This window comes from Brachionichthys hirsutus, chromosome 16 (genome assembly GCF_040956055.1).
Source record: "Brachionichthys hirsutus isolate HB-005 chromosome 16, CSIRO-AGI_Bhir_v1, whole genome shotgun sequence".
In the NCBI taxonomy this organism is placed as follows: Eukaryota; Metazoa; Chordata; class Actinopteri; order Lophiiformes; family Brachionichthyidae; genus Brachionichthys; species Brachionichthys hirsutus.
Window position 1 is genome coordinate 12,420,407 of NC_090912.1, and position 10,817 is coordinate 12,431,223.

At 54.0% G+C, this 10,817-nt stretch overlaps 2 protein-coding genes across 3 annotated transcripts; one reads left to right on the forward strand and one right to left on the reverse strand.

Moving 5' to 3' along the window:
- Positions 1 to 2,017: 2,017 nt before the first annotated feature.
- Positions 2,018 to 3,079, reverse strand: LOC137905908 (cyclin-dependent kinase 5 activator 1-like). Its single transcript, XM_068750193.1, has 2 exons — positions 2,618 to 3,079; positions 2,018 to 2,509 (listed from the first exon to the last, which is right to left on the reverse strand). Exons 1-2 carry the CDS (start codon positions 3,077 to 3,079, stop codon positions 2,018 to 2,020), a joined length of 954 nt encoding a protein of 317 aa, XP_068606294.1.
- Positions 3,080 to 7,441: 4,362 nt separating this feature from the next.
- Positions 7,442 to 10,817, forward strand: rpain (RPA interacting protein). 2 transcript variants are annotated; one of them, XM_068750053.1, is made up of 7 exons: positions 7,442 to 7,588; positions 7,937 to 8,128; positions 9,365 to 9,437; positions 9,515 to 9,626; positions 9,707 to 9,770; positions 10,490 to 10,630; positions 10,724 to 10,817. In XM_068750053.1, the coding sequence occupies exons 1-7, from the start codon at positions 7,517 to 7,519 to the stop codon at positions 10,751 to 10,753; spliced, it is 684 nt and encodes a 227-aa protein (XP_068606154.1). In that variant the 5' UTR covers positions 7,442 to 7,516; the 3' UTR covers positions 10,754 to 10,817. The 2 variants fall into 2 exon arrangements, with proteins under 2 accessions (XP_068606154.1, XP_068606153.1); XM_068750052.1 differs by having other exon boundaries at positions 9,515 to 9,770.

Here is a 10,817-nt window from a genome sequence, read left to right on the forward strand (position 1 = left end):
CAAAATGAAGACACTTGTCTTGTCAGACAGATCCCGCAGCTTCTTTGATCATGTGTTCCATCGCTATATTTAGCCTGACAGGTGTAGCCGCAGCTAGCTAAAGATGGCAGGGCTGTTAGCAGATTTTAGCATCAAGGTCCAACACCCCGAGCCTGAATCCGGATGAGAGTCCAACTCATTTATGCTTATCACCATTATTCCATTGTCCTATGAGTCAGCTCTGTTTGACCTCTGTTTGACCTCCGTTCACATCGTTCCTACCCTGCTATGTACAGTTTGGGTTTTTTGGATACAACAAATACATAAATAAATAAAAAGATGATTAAAAAAATTGCCTACTTGTACTATTAAACCCACTGGAAGCCGCTCGCTGCTTGTCATTGGTTTTGTTTTGTGAGGTCTGCGTCGGGGCATGGAACCCACTCAGGAAACACAGAACTAGCACAGCGGCATGATGGCGGTGCCCCGTCGGGAAGCAGGCAGCATTCTGCTGGTCCAAATCCTGCTTCCCGACCTGAGTCTTGTCTAAAGTTCACATGCAGAACAGCAGGCCAACAGCCTTGTTAAAACCTACTAATGCACAAACAGAATTTTAAATAATCCAGCTTTAGATTACCCAAAAATTCAGCGTGTCAAAATAACAATCTGGAATTCCTCGACTAAAGTCCTTTTGTGATCAGCATCGCCATAGCAATGTCCTGAAAAAGCTTATTCGTGATTCATTTATAGCATTTCTTGTTAAGCAGCCAGACTTTGAAATTGGCTCCATGGAGACTCGGTGATGTGGCATCATCAACGCAGCGTTTCAGGTGTGCTGATTCTTCACCTGGAGGAGGGTTGAGGTTGGGCGAGGTCTCTGGGAGCAGAAAGTCTGTCACAAACAAACTGAGAGAAATGGGCATGAAGAGAAACGTGAGATCAACATGGCTGGACTCGACCTGCATAAAGGGACTAAAACCATCATTAAAGTGCAACACGTTGCAGGGTCGCATGGCGCGTTCAGAACAAGCACAAAGTGAATTCCCACCTCTGAACATCTAATGAATATTAATATTCCACGTCTTCTTAAGCCCGCCCAGGCTACGAGACGTCTTGGACTCGTCCTCGTGTGGATGCTATGTGATGCACGGGCAAGTGCACAGCCTGCTTTGGCACGTTCCCTCCGTGAGAGACCCCTGTGCTGGTGTCATACCACGGAGTCTATCGTTTAGACGTTGGCATGACGACAGAAAGCAGCATGCTAGCAAACCTAAAGAAGCACACATGCAAGCCGACGGGTCAGCGGACCGAACCGGACTGGTCCAGACTGGACATGAGGACATGGACAGAGAGACAGGATGCAGTCACCCATCTTCACCGGTCATTCACACGGAGTCTTTCTCTCTCTGCTGCATTCTCACGTGTTTTTGAAACGTAAACAGTTTTCCTGAGGGTTAGATTCCGATTATTCAGCCAGACGGATTAGTTCTTCACACGCCTCCGAAATAACCAATCTCTCCCCCACGCCGGAGTAGACCGCTCACGTAAACACGAAGCCGGTTTCCTGTGTGCTACTGATCCACGACTCTGATCGCCCCGACGGGGACGCGGGTAGAAGAGTCCTGATGCGGTTGCTGTGGGTTTAACTTTAGGGTTCGGGTGACCCCCATGTGAAGCGACCTCCTGCAAGGTGGTTCTAGTGCCGCCACTCGTGATTGGTGATAACCTCAATCTTCCTGTTAGTGATGGACCCTGGAATGAATCTGCCTCGTCGGGCGTTTCTAAAGCCCGATCAATCAGTTCTGTCCTCACTGAAAGGGGGCGTGTCTCTGGAGCCAGAAGCAGGCCAGGGTTCTTTTGCAACAGGTGGCTCGTCAACAACTACAAGTATTTCAATTCTCTCTCTTTTAACCTCAGATTGTTCTGCAAACAGGAAATGTGATTATTGATGAACTCGTAGAGGCGCTCCAAGGTGTCTCGACGCTGCAATGTTCAGCCACCCTCAAACGTTCCACCCTCCCTCCCTCCCAGCTCCATCTTATCGGTCGAGGCCTATGAGGAGCCTGGTCTTCTCCTCCTCTTTCTTGCTCTCGTTCTTCAGATCAGCAAACACCTGCGTGAAGAAGTGCGGGTCGGTGTTGATCTGGAGCATCTTGCCGCTCATGCGGTTGATGATCTCCAAGCAGCGGTCCCAGAAGGCGTCCTTCTCTGCCTCGACGAGGAAGGGCTTCAGCGGGTAGGAGATCTCATTGCCCATGTAGGAGTAGGACAGGTAGAGGCAGGTGAGCAGCGAGGCCTGCAGCTCCCGCTCCGAGGCCACCTCGGAGGGGACGACGTCGCGGCACAGCATGTAGAGGAAGACCACGTTGGCCGGCGTGATGAAGCCCTGGTCCTGCCAACCCTGCAGGAGGAGGGAGCGGTCCACGCTGCGCAGCCACAGCACCGGATCGGTTGGGGACAGGCGCTTCAGTCGGGAACACCGCCGGCACAGGAACTCACCCAGGCTGCGCATCAGTTCGCTGGTGGAAGCCTGAGTTGGAAAGAGACAAGGGAACAGGAAAGACGGAGTCGTTGGGGACCCAACGGAGTCCCCAACGACTCGCCCAAAGGAGCGAGTCCAAAGCCGGACTTGGATTACCTGAACAATGACACGCTTCGGCGTGCCCGCCGTGGACGACGGTATTCCAGCACCCGTGAGTGAATTCTTTTTAGCAGCGGCCGGCACAACATTAGTCAAGGTCCTGGAGGTGGGCAGCTGGGAGGAGCTAGTCCCGGCGGCCCGGGGCTGCTGGTTGGACGAGTAGGAAGAAAGGTTAGCGCAGGACTGAGACTTCTTCAGCCTCAGGCTGCTGGAGGCGGCGTGGGGGCTTCCTTTCCCGCCATCCCCAGCCTCTGACTGCAGCTTCTTGGAGCCCTTCCTCTTGGCAGATACGATGCGTTTCCATGGCAACACATTAATGATAGAAGGGCGTTTGAGGGATTTTGCACCCTGTGCATTCTTGCTGTTCTGGACGGCAGTGTAGCGTCCCACCGCAGCGGGGCCGTCCTCAAAGAGACCCGCCTTGCGGTAACTGGGAGACAGCGACAGCACAGTACCCATGATGCCTGCGGGAGGGGGTGGGGCTATAAGCTGGGGGCGGGGCCACGTCTCTCACCGCTGGAGTTCAACCTGGTGGCAAAGCAAGGGGGTCACTGGTGATGAAGCGTAAGTCAAGTCAGCAGTTATAATCTATCCATCCATCCAACATCCATCCATCATCCATCATCCATCCACCATCCATCCATCCACCATCCATCCATCCATCATCCATGGGGCGACGGTGGTGCAGTGGTTGAGAGGGTCGTCGTCCTGTGATCGAGAGGTTGGCGGTTTGATCCCCGGCTTGGGCTCATGTGTTCACTGTCGTTGTGTCCTTAGGCAAGACGCTTCACCCACATTGCCCGGGCGCATGCGCACGCTGCGACCAGCAGCAGAGTGTAACTGCTGTGAACCAAATCTACCTTCGGGTACAAATAAAGTCACCTTACCTTACCATCTATCCATCCATCCATCCATCCATCTCTCCATCCATCCACTATCCATCCACCATCCACCATCCATCCATCCATTTTCTTCTGCTTTCTCGGGAGTTGCTGGAGCCTATCCCAGCTTGCTATGGGTGAGAGGCGGGGTACACCCTGGAGGCGTCGCCAGCGCATCGCGGGGCCACACAGAGACACACTCATACACTACGGACAGCTTAGAGTAATCAATTGATCTAAGTTGCATGTTTTTTTGTCGGTGGGGGGAAACCGGAGAACCCGGAGAAATCACGGGGAGAACATAGAAACTCCGCTCAGATGGGATTCGAAGCCGGTGCCTTCTCGCTGTGGCCACCGTGCTACGACCACAATATTAAAGATGGTTGAGAGGTCGTCCTATGATCGAGAGGTTGGCGGTTCGATTCCCGGCCTGAGCCTGACCACCAATGAGGCTCACTCGTTTATCAGATATCAGCTGCTGCTGGAAGCTGCATGATGACGACCTGATGTGCGTCGCCTCGTCTTCATCGGTGTTATATAAGCAGCAAGACGAGGCCGCGGAAATGTGCGCATCCATCTTAGCCTCAAAATGGAAGCCCTGCTAGCAGCCTCTGCTGCCACACGCGCATGATGCTGCTGACGCGTTCAGTGAATCAGTAGATCTGTAACGGGGGCTTGATGCCCCCCCCCGTGAAGCGCATTATCGGGACTGGAGGAATGCCTCGGTGAGAGCAGTGAAGCAAGCCTCCGTGCTTTCCTACCTTACGATTAATCGACTCTCATGAGTCGCCAACGCTTCCCAGCCGCTCCGCTCACAGCGAGCCTTCCGGGCCGTGGAGGCGCTCGTCTCCCCGCCCGTCTCCCCGCTCGTGTCCCCGCTCGTCTCCCCGTGGACTTCTGCCTGTCTGCGCCAATCCCTCATTCAGAACGCGCCCCTCGGCCGCCGATGGGAGCGCAGAGCAGAGATGTGCGAGGAGGACGACGTCTTCCATCGAGAGGCGAAGGTCTCTGCGCTCACAGCTCGGATGAACCTAAAGCTGAACACGTCATCGTTCCGTGAAGAAAGGACCGACAGCGGCTTCAGAGGAGAGACACGCGGCCATCTGCAGTTATTCGGTTTGGATGTGGGAGAGCAATGACGCCTTCTCATTGGCTGCCGCGCTCCTGAAGCCCATTGGCTGCCGACGGGCTTGCATCCTATCAGAGAGGTCTCTGTCCGAGGTGCTGAACCAGGCGAGACAGATGTGTGAAAGCTGCTGCAGAGACCGAGGAGGAGGAGGAGGAGATGATTGATGAATCAGGAAGGAGGCCCGGACCTCACAACCTCAAGATCCGCCCACAGGAAGGAGGTTGAACCATCATTTTAATGACACTGATGGAATGTCAATGTACACGACAAGCTCTACACCGTTATTAACACGGAACAGGTCAAGCTCTACACCGTTATTAACACGGAATGGGTCAAGCTCTACACCGTTATTAACACGGAATGGGTCAAGCTCTACACCGTTATTAACACGGAACAGGTCAAGCTCTACACCGTTATTAACACGGAATGGGTCAAGCTGAGCACCGTTATTAACACGGAACGGGTTAAGCTGAGCACCGTTATTAACACGGAACGGGTCAAGCTCTACACCGTTATTAACACGGAACGGATCAAGCTCTACACCGTTATTAACACGGAACAGGTCAAGCTCTACACCGTTATTAACACGGAATGGGTCGAGCTCTACACCGTTATTAACACGGAACGGGTTAAGCTGTGCACCGTTATTAACACGGAACGGGTTAAGCTGAGCACCGTTATTAACACGGAACGGGTCAAGCTCTACACCGTTATTAACACGGAATGGGTCAAGCTGAGCACCGTTATTAACACGGAACGGGTTAAGCTGAGCACTGTTATTAACACGGAACGGGTCAAGCTCTACACCGTTATTAACACGGAACGGGTTAAGCTGAGCACCGTTATTAACACGGAACGGGTCAAGCTCTACACCGTTATTAACACGGAACGGGTCAAGCTCTGCACCGTTATTAACACGGAACGGGTCAAGCTCTACACCGTTATTAACACGGAACGGGTTAAGCTGAGCACCGTTATTAACACGGAACAGGTCAAGCTCTACACCGTTATTAACACGGAACGGGTCAAGTTCTACACCGTTATTAACACGGAACGGGTCAAGCTCTACACCGTTATTAACACGAAACGGGTTAAGCTGTGCACCGTTATTAACACGGAACGGTCAAGCTCTACACCGTTATTAACACGGAACGGTCAAGCGCTACACCAGGGGTGGGCAAACTTTTTGACTCGCGGGCCACAATGGGTTCTAAAATTTGGCAGAGGGGCCGGACCAAGAACAGATGGATGGAGTATTTGTGTGAGCTAATATAAATGACACATGAAAGCTATTGCATTAAAGGATTTGGCATTTTACAGGTAGCATTACAGGGAAAAGGTCAAATGAATGAGGTTTAATTATAATACAATTTGGACAGGTATGGCGGGCCGGATTAGAGAGACCAACGGGCCGTATATGGCCCCCGGGCCTGGGTTTGCCCATGCCTGCTCTACACCGTTATTAACACGGAACGGGCCAAGCTCTACACCGTTATTAACACGGAATGGGTCGAGCTCTACACCGTTATTAACACGGAATGGGTCGAGCTCTACACCGTTATTAACACGGAATGGGTCGAGCTCTACACCGTTATTAACACGGAATGGGTCGAGCTCTACACCGTTATTAACACGGAACAGGTCAAGCTGAGCACCGTTATTAACACGGAACGGGTCAAGCTGAGCACCGTTATTAACACGGAACGGGTCAAGCTGAGCACCGTTATTAACACGGAACGGGTCAAGCTCTACACCGGCTTTAATAGAATATATGTCGGCATTTTTTTGGTCACTGAACAAAACAAAAACAAAACATTTTTTTTTAAATAAAACAACCCAAAATTATTTAGGGGGGCTTAAGAATATTTTAGGGGGGCTGAGCTGGGTCAAGCTCTACACCGTTATTAACACGGAATGGGTTAAGCTGTGCACCGTTATTAACACGGAACGGGTTAAGCTGAGCACCGTTATTAACACGGAACGGGTTAAGCTGAGCACCGTTATTAACACGGAACGGGTTAAGCTGAGCACCGTTATTAACACGGAACGGGTTAAGCTGAGCACCGTTATTAACACGGAACGGGTTAAGCTCTACACCGTTATTAACACGGAACGGGTTAAGCTGTGCACCGTTATTAACACGGAACGGGTTAAGCTGTGCACCGTTATTAACACGGAACGGGTTAAGCTGAGCACTGTTATTAACACGGAACGGGTTAAGCTGTGCACCGTTATTATGTGCAGCCATAGTGGGAATCCAGTCTGACTCATCAACGCATCATCAGTTTCACAACTTCATTCTCCAAGTAAAGAGGTTCTCTGGTAACAGATGATGGAGGGAGAGGCATCCAGAGACTGGAGGGAGGCTTGCGCCTGAGCACTGCGGCTCAGTTGGTAGAGTGGGTCGTCCAGTGATCAGAAAGTTGGTGGTTCGAATCCCTGCTCTGACCTTCCGCATGCCAAAGCATCCTTCGCTGGAGGGTGAATGTGTGTGAATGGGTGAGTGTTTGAACGTGAGGCCTCATGTAGAGTGCTTTATGAGTGCAGAACATTTAGCGTCTACACAATGTGTAGACGCTAAATGCGTTGTGCGTTTACCTGTATTCATCCACCGACATTTCATTAACAATTTGTATAGAAAACCATATTTCATGAATTAAGAGTATTTCTGAATAAATGGTGCCCTTTGCTTTGAAACCACATTCACAGATTCCAGACATCTCATCGTCATCCAATAAGCGACACTACAGCACCCATCATGCAATGGGCGGCGGCGCCTGTTCACTTCCGGGTCTTGAAGTTGCAATCTGAAATGTTTTTGTTTTGACACCTTCGTGGGGAGGAGTCTTTGCGCGCCCCTCACATCACGCGGAATCAGCTCCACGGATGGATGCTTTCCACAGACACCAGTCACTTTATAAAGGAACGACGCCGCCGTGGAAGGAAACCTACCGCAGGGTGAGGGAGCTAGCGCGAACCTAGCCAGCCAGCCAGCTAGCTAGCGCGAACCTAGCCAGCCAGCCAGCTAGCTAGCGCGAACCTAGCCAGCCAGCCAGCCAGCTAGCTAGCGCGAACCTAGCCAGCCAGCCAGCCAGCCAGCTAGCTAGCGCGAACCTAGCCAGCCAGCCAGCTAGCTAGCTACCATGTCGGGGCCGCATCGCGTCGTGTGTGAATTCTGCTGCTCTGTGAACTCTGCTGCTCTGTGAACTCTGCTGCTCTTTGAACTCTGCTGCTCTGTGAACTCTGCTGCTCTGTGAACTCTGCTGCTCTTTGAACTCTGCTGCTCTTTGTCTCTCTGTGACGTAGCGATGTGTAGACAGGCTGAGAAACAGCCGGTCGAGGCTGCTGGAGCGATACCGCCAGATGGGAGAGAGCCGAACCCGCGGCGGCTTCGGGAACGCCACCCTCGTCCAAGAGGTGATGGAGGAGGAATGGACGGCCCTGCGGTCGGAGGACCGGAGACTGCCGTCGCTGGGGGGGGCAGAGCGCATGGCTGAGGTCAGTGCTCCTATTCAGCGTGAAAGTCAAGTTATCCAATCACAGTCGGTGTCTTTGTGACGTCTGTGAACCTGTGACCTGACAAGGAGCCAAAGCCAGTATAGTTAGGATCACAATATGCTGCTGGGACCCGGCCAGTTTGTCCACTACAGAGGACATTTGTCCACTACAGAGGACATGCTAACTGGCTGGGCCTCAGGAGGATATTACAGTTCCGTAACTTGTAAGTATTGATTATACCTTCCTCCTGATGTTTCTGCATCATCAGGATGTGAAACTGAAGCCGTTGAATGAGCTGAAATAGAATGAATCGGTTAGACTCGTACAACCTGCCCCAGGGGGTTGTACCTGCCCCCGCGGGTTGTACCTGCCCCAGGGGGTTGTACCTGCCCCAGGGGGTTGTACCTGCCCCAGGGGGTTGTACCTGCCCCCGCGGGTTGTACCTGCCCCCGCGGGTTGTACCTGCCCCAGGGGGTTGTACCTGCCCCAGGGGGTTGTACCTGCCCCAGGGGGTTGTACCTGCCCCAGGGGGTTGTACCTGCCCCCGCGGGTTGTACCTGCCCCAGGGGGTTGTACCTGCCCCCGCGGGTTGTACCTGCCCCAGGGGGTTGTACCTGCCCCAGGGGGTTGTACCTGCCCCAGGGGGTTGTACCTGCCCCAGGGGGTTGTACCTGCCCCTGCTGGTTGTACCTGCCCCCGCGGGTTGTACCTGCCCCAGGGGGTTGTACCTGCCCCTGCTGGTTGTACCTGCCCCCGCGGGTTGTACCTGCCCCAGGGGGTTGTACCTGCCCCAGGGGGTTGTACCTGCCCCAGGGGGTTGTACCTGCCCCCGCGGGTTGTACCTGCCCCCGCGGGTTGTACCTGCCCCCGCGGGTTGTACCTGCCCCCGCTGGTTGTACCTGCCCCAGGGGGTTGTACCTGCCCCCGCGGGTTGTACCTGCCCCAGGGGGTTGTACCTGCCCCAGGGGGTTGTACCTGCCCCTGCTGGTTGTACCTGCCCCCGCGGGTTGTACCTGCCCCCGCGGGTTGTACCTGCCCCCGCGGGTTGTACCTGCCCCCGCGGGTTGTACCTGCCCCCGCTGGTTGTACCTGCCCCAGGGGGTTGTACCTGCCCCAGGGGGTTGTACCTGCCCCAGGGGGTTGTACCTGCCCCTGCTGGTTGTACCTGCCCCCGCGGGTTGTACCTGCCCCCGCTGGGTGCACGTTAACACGCTTTGCATTTTTCCTTCTCGTCAGATGCTGAGTGCAGCGAGAGAGACGGACGATCTGAGCGTCCTCGGGGAGATCCAGCAGGAGCTGGTGTCTCAGGGTAACGCCGCGCCGTGTGTCCTCGGTGTCCGTGTGAGCGCGTGCAGAACGTCTAAGGACGGCCCCCTCTCTCCTCAGAGCTCGCTATCATTGAGGAGTATGAGAGCAATCTGCAGCTCGAGCAGAAGTACATTTCATCTGTCGTGGAGCAGATGGACGAGACTCGCGTCATTTGCCCCGTGTGTCACACGTACGTGTGGGAAACGAGCAGACGGACGGAACACGGCGGCGTCCGTCTCCCTGATGCCTCACGCTGCGTTTGTCTCTCAGGAGAAACCTGGACATCGGCAGCCGTTCCGTCTCCTGCCCCTGTGGGTTGTACGTCCACACCGAGGTTTGTGACTCACTGAATGCGTTCTCGCTGGGCTCGGGGTGCCGTTTGAAAGCGGGCGTGTCTGTCAGGGTGCTGTCCCTGCCCTTCCTCCTGGGGTTTGTGTTTGTCGATGAGTGACCTTAATGAGAACTCATCTATTCCTGTTCTGTCCATTAACATCCAACACGGAAGCAACTGGAACATCTTTTTATTCCCGATCGTGGGAGGCGGCGCGTCGCTCCTCCTCTGGTTGTGACGTTACAGTTGTGTAGCATCTCTGGAGATTCTCTGTGTTTGTGTGTACGATGGCGCCTGAGTTCAGCGTGAGCCCCCCCTTCAGTGTTTCTGGAGCGTTGCAGCGTTTTCCCAAACGACTGACGGGGCTGCGCTTTTGTTAGCTCCTGTCGTGTAATCCGTCTCCAGAAACCCTGAGATTGGACTTCCGTTCTGTTTGGAGAGCTAGAACCTTCCCGTAGCATCTAAGGCTAGCCAAAAGCATTAGCGTGCACATTGTCTTATCTTGACGTGATGTTCCGACGGAGGCATGCTCGCTGGAACATCAGCAGCGAAACACTGACCACGTCTCCGGGGAGGATTCCGCCTCGGTTTGTGCTTCCAGAGACGGATCACACGGTTCACGTCGAGCCGTTTTCTGTTCACGTCGACGCCTTTCGAGACGAGTCCCCACGAGTGGGGGGAGGCTAACGGTTGCGTTTCGGCGTCCTGGGTTGTGCCTCTAGGAGCAACGCGTCAGCGCCGACGTCCTGCTGCAGCTCCTGGGCTGCAGGCTGCTGGAGCACGCGCAGAGCTGCCCTCACAACCCGCTTTTCTTTGTGGCTCCCAACATGGACGGCCCAGCCAACCTGATGATGAGCTGCCAGGTAGGGCTGGTGCTTTGTGTCCTCTTTGTGTCCTCTTTGTGTCCTCTCCGAGGGCGGCGCTGCGTCTTATTCCTGCCGTTTCTCTGCTTCCAGGTGTGTGACTACCTCTCCATTGTGCTCTGAGCGCTGACGGCTTTCCTTTTTTGTTCTTTCTGTTCTCTGAAATAAAGTCTATTTTTGTATTGAA

Excerpts from the sequence above, each read along its gene's own strand:
- LOC137905908 (XM_068750193.1), bottom strand. The coding sequence starts at position 3,079 with ATGGGTACTGTGCTGTCGCTGTCTCCCAGTTACCGCAAGGCGGGTCTC. Across the intron at positions 2,510-2,617 it reads CGAAGCGTGTCATTGTTCAG|GCTTCCACCAGCGAACTGAT; the intron begins GTAATCCAAGTC and ends TTTCCAACTCAG.
- rpain (XM_068750052.1), top strand. The coding sequence starts at position 7,517 with ATGGATGCTTTCCACAGACACCAGTCACTTTATAAAGGAACGACGCCG. Across the intron at positions 9,438-9,514 it reads GCAGGAGCTGGTGTCTCAGG|AGCTCGCTATCATTGAGGAG; the intron begins GTAACGCCGCGC and ends CTCTCTCCTCAG. Across the intron at positions 9,771-10,489 it reads GGTTGTACGTCCACACCGAG|GAGCAACGCGTCAGCGCCGA; the intron begins GTTTGTGACTCA and ends TTGTGCCTCTAG.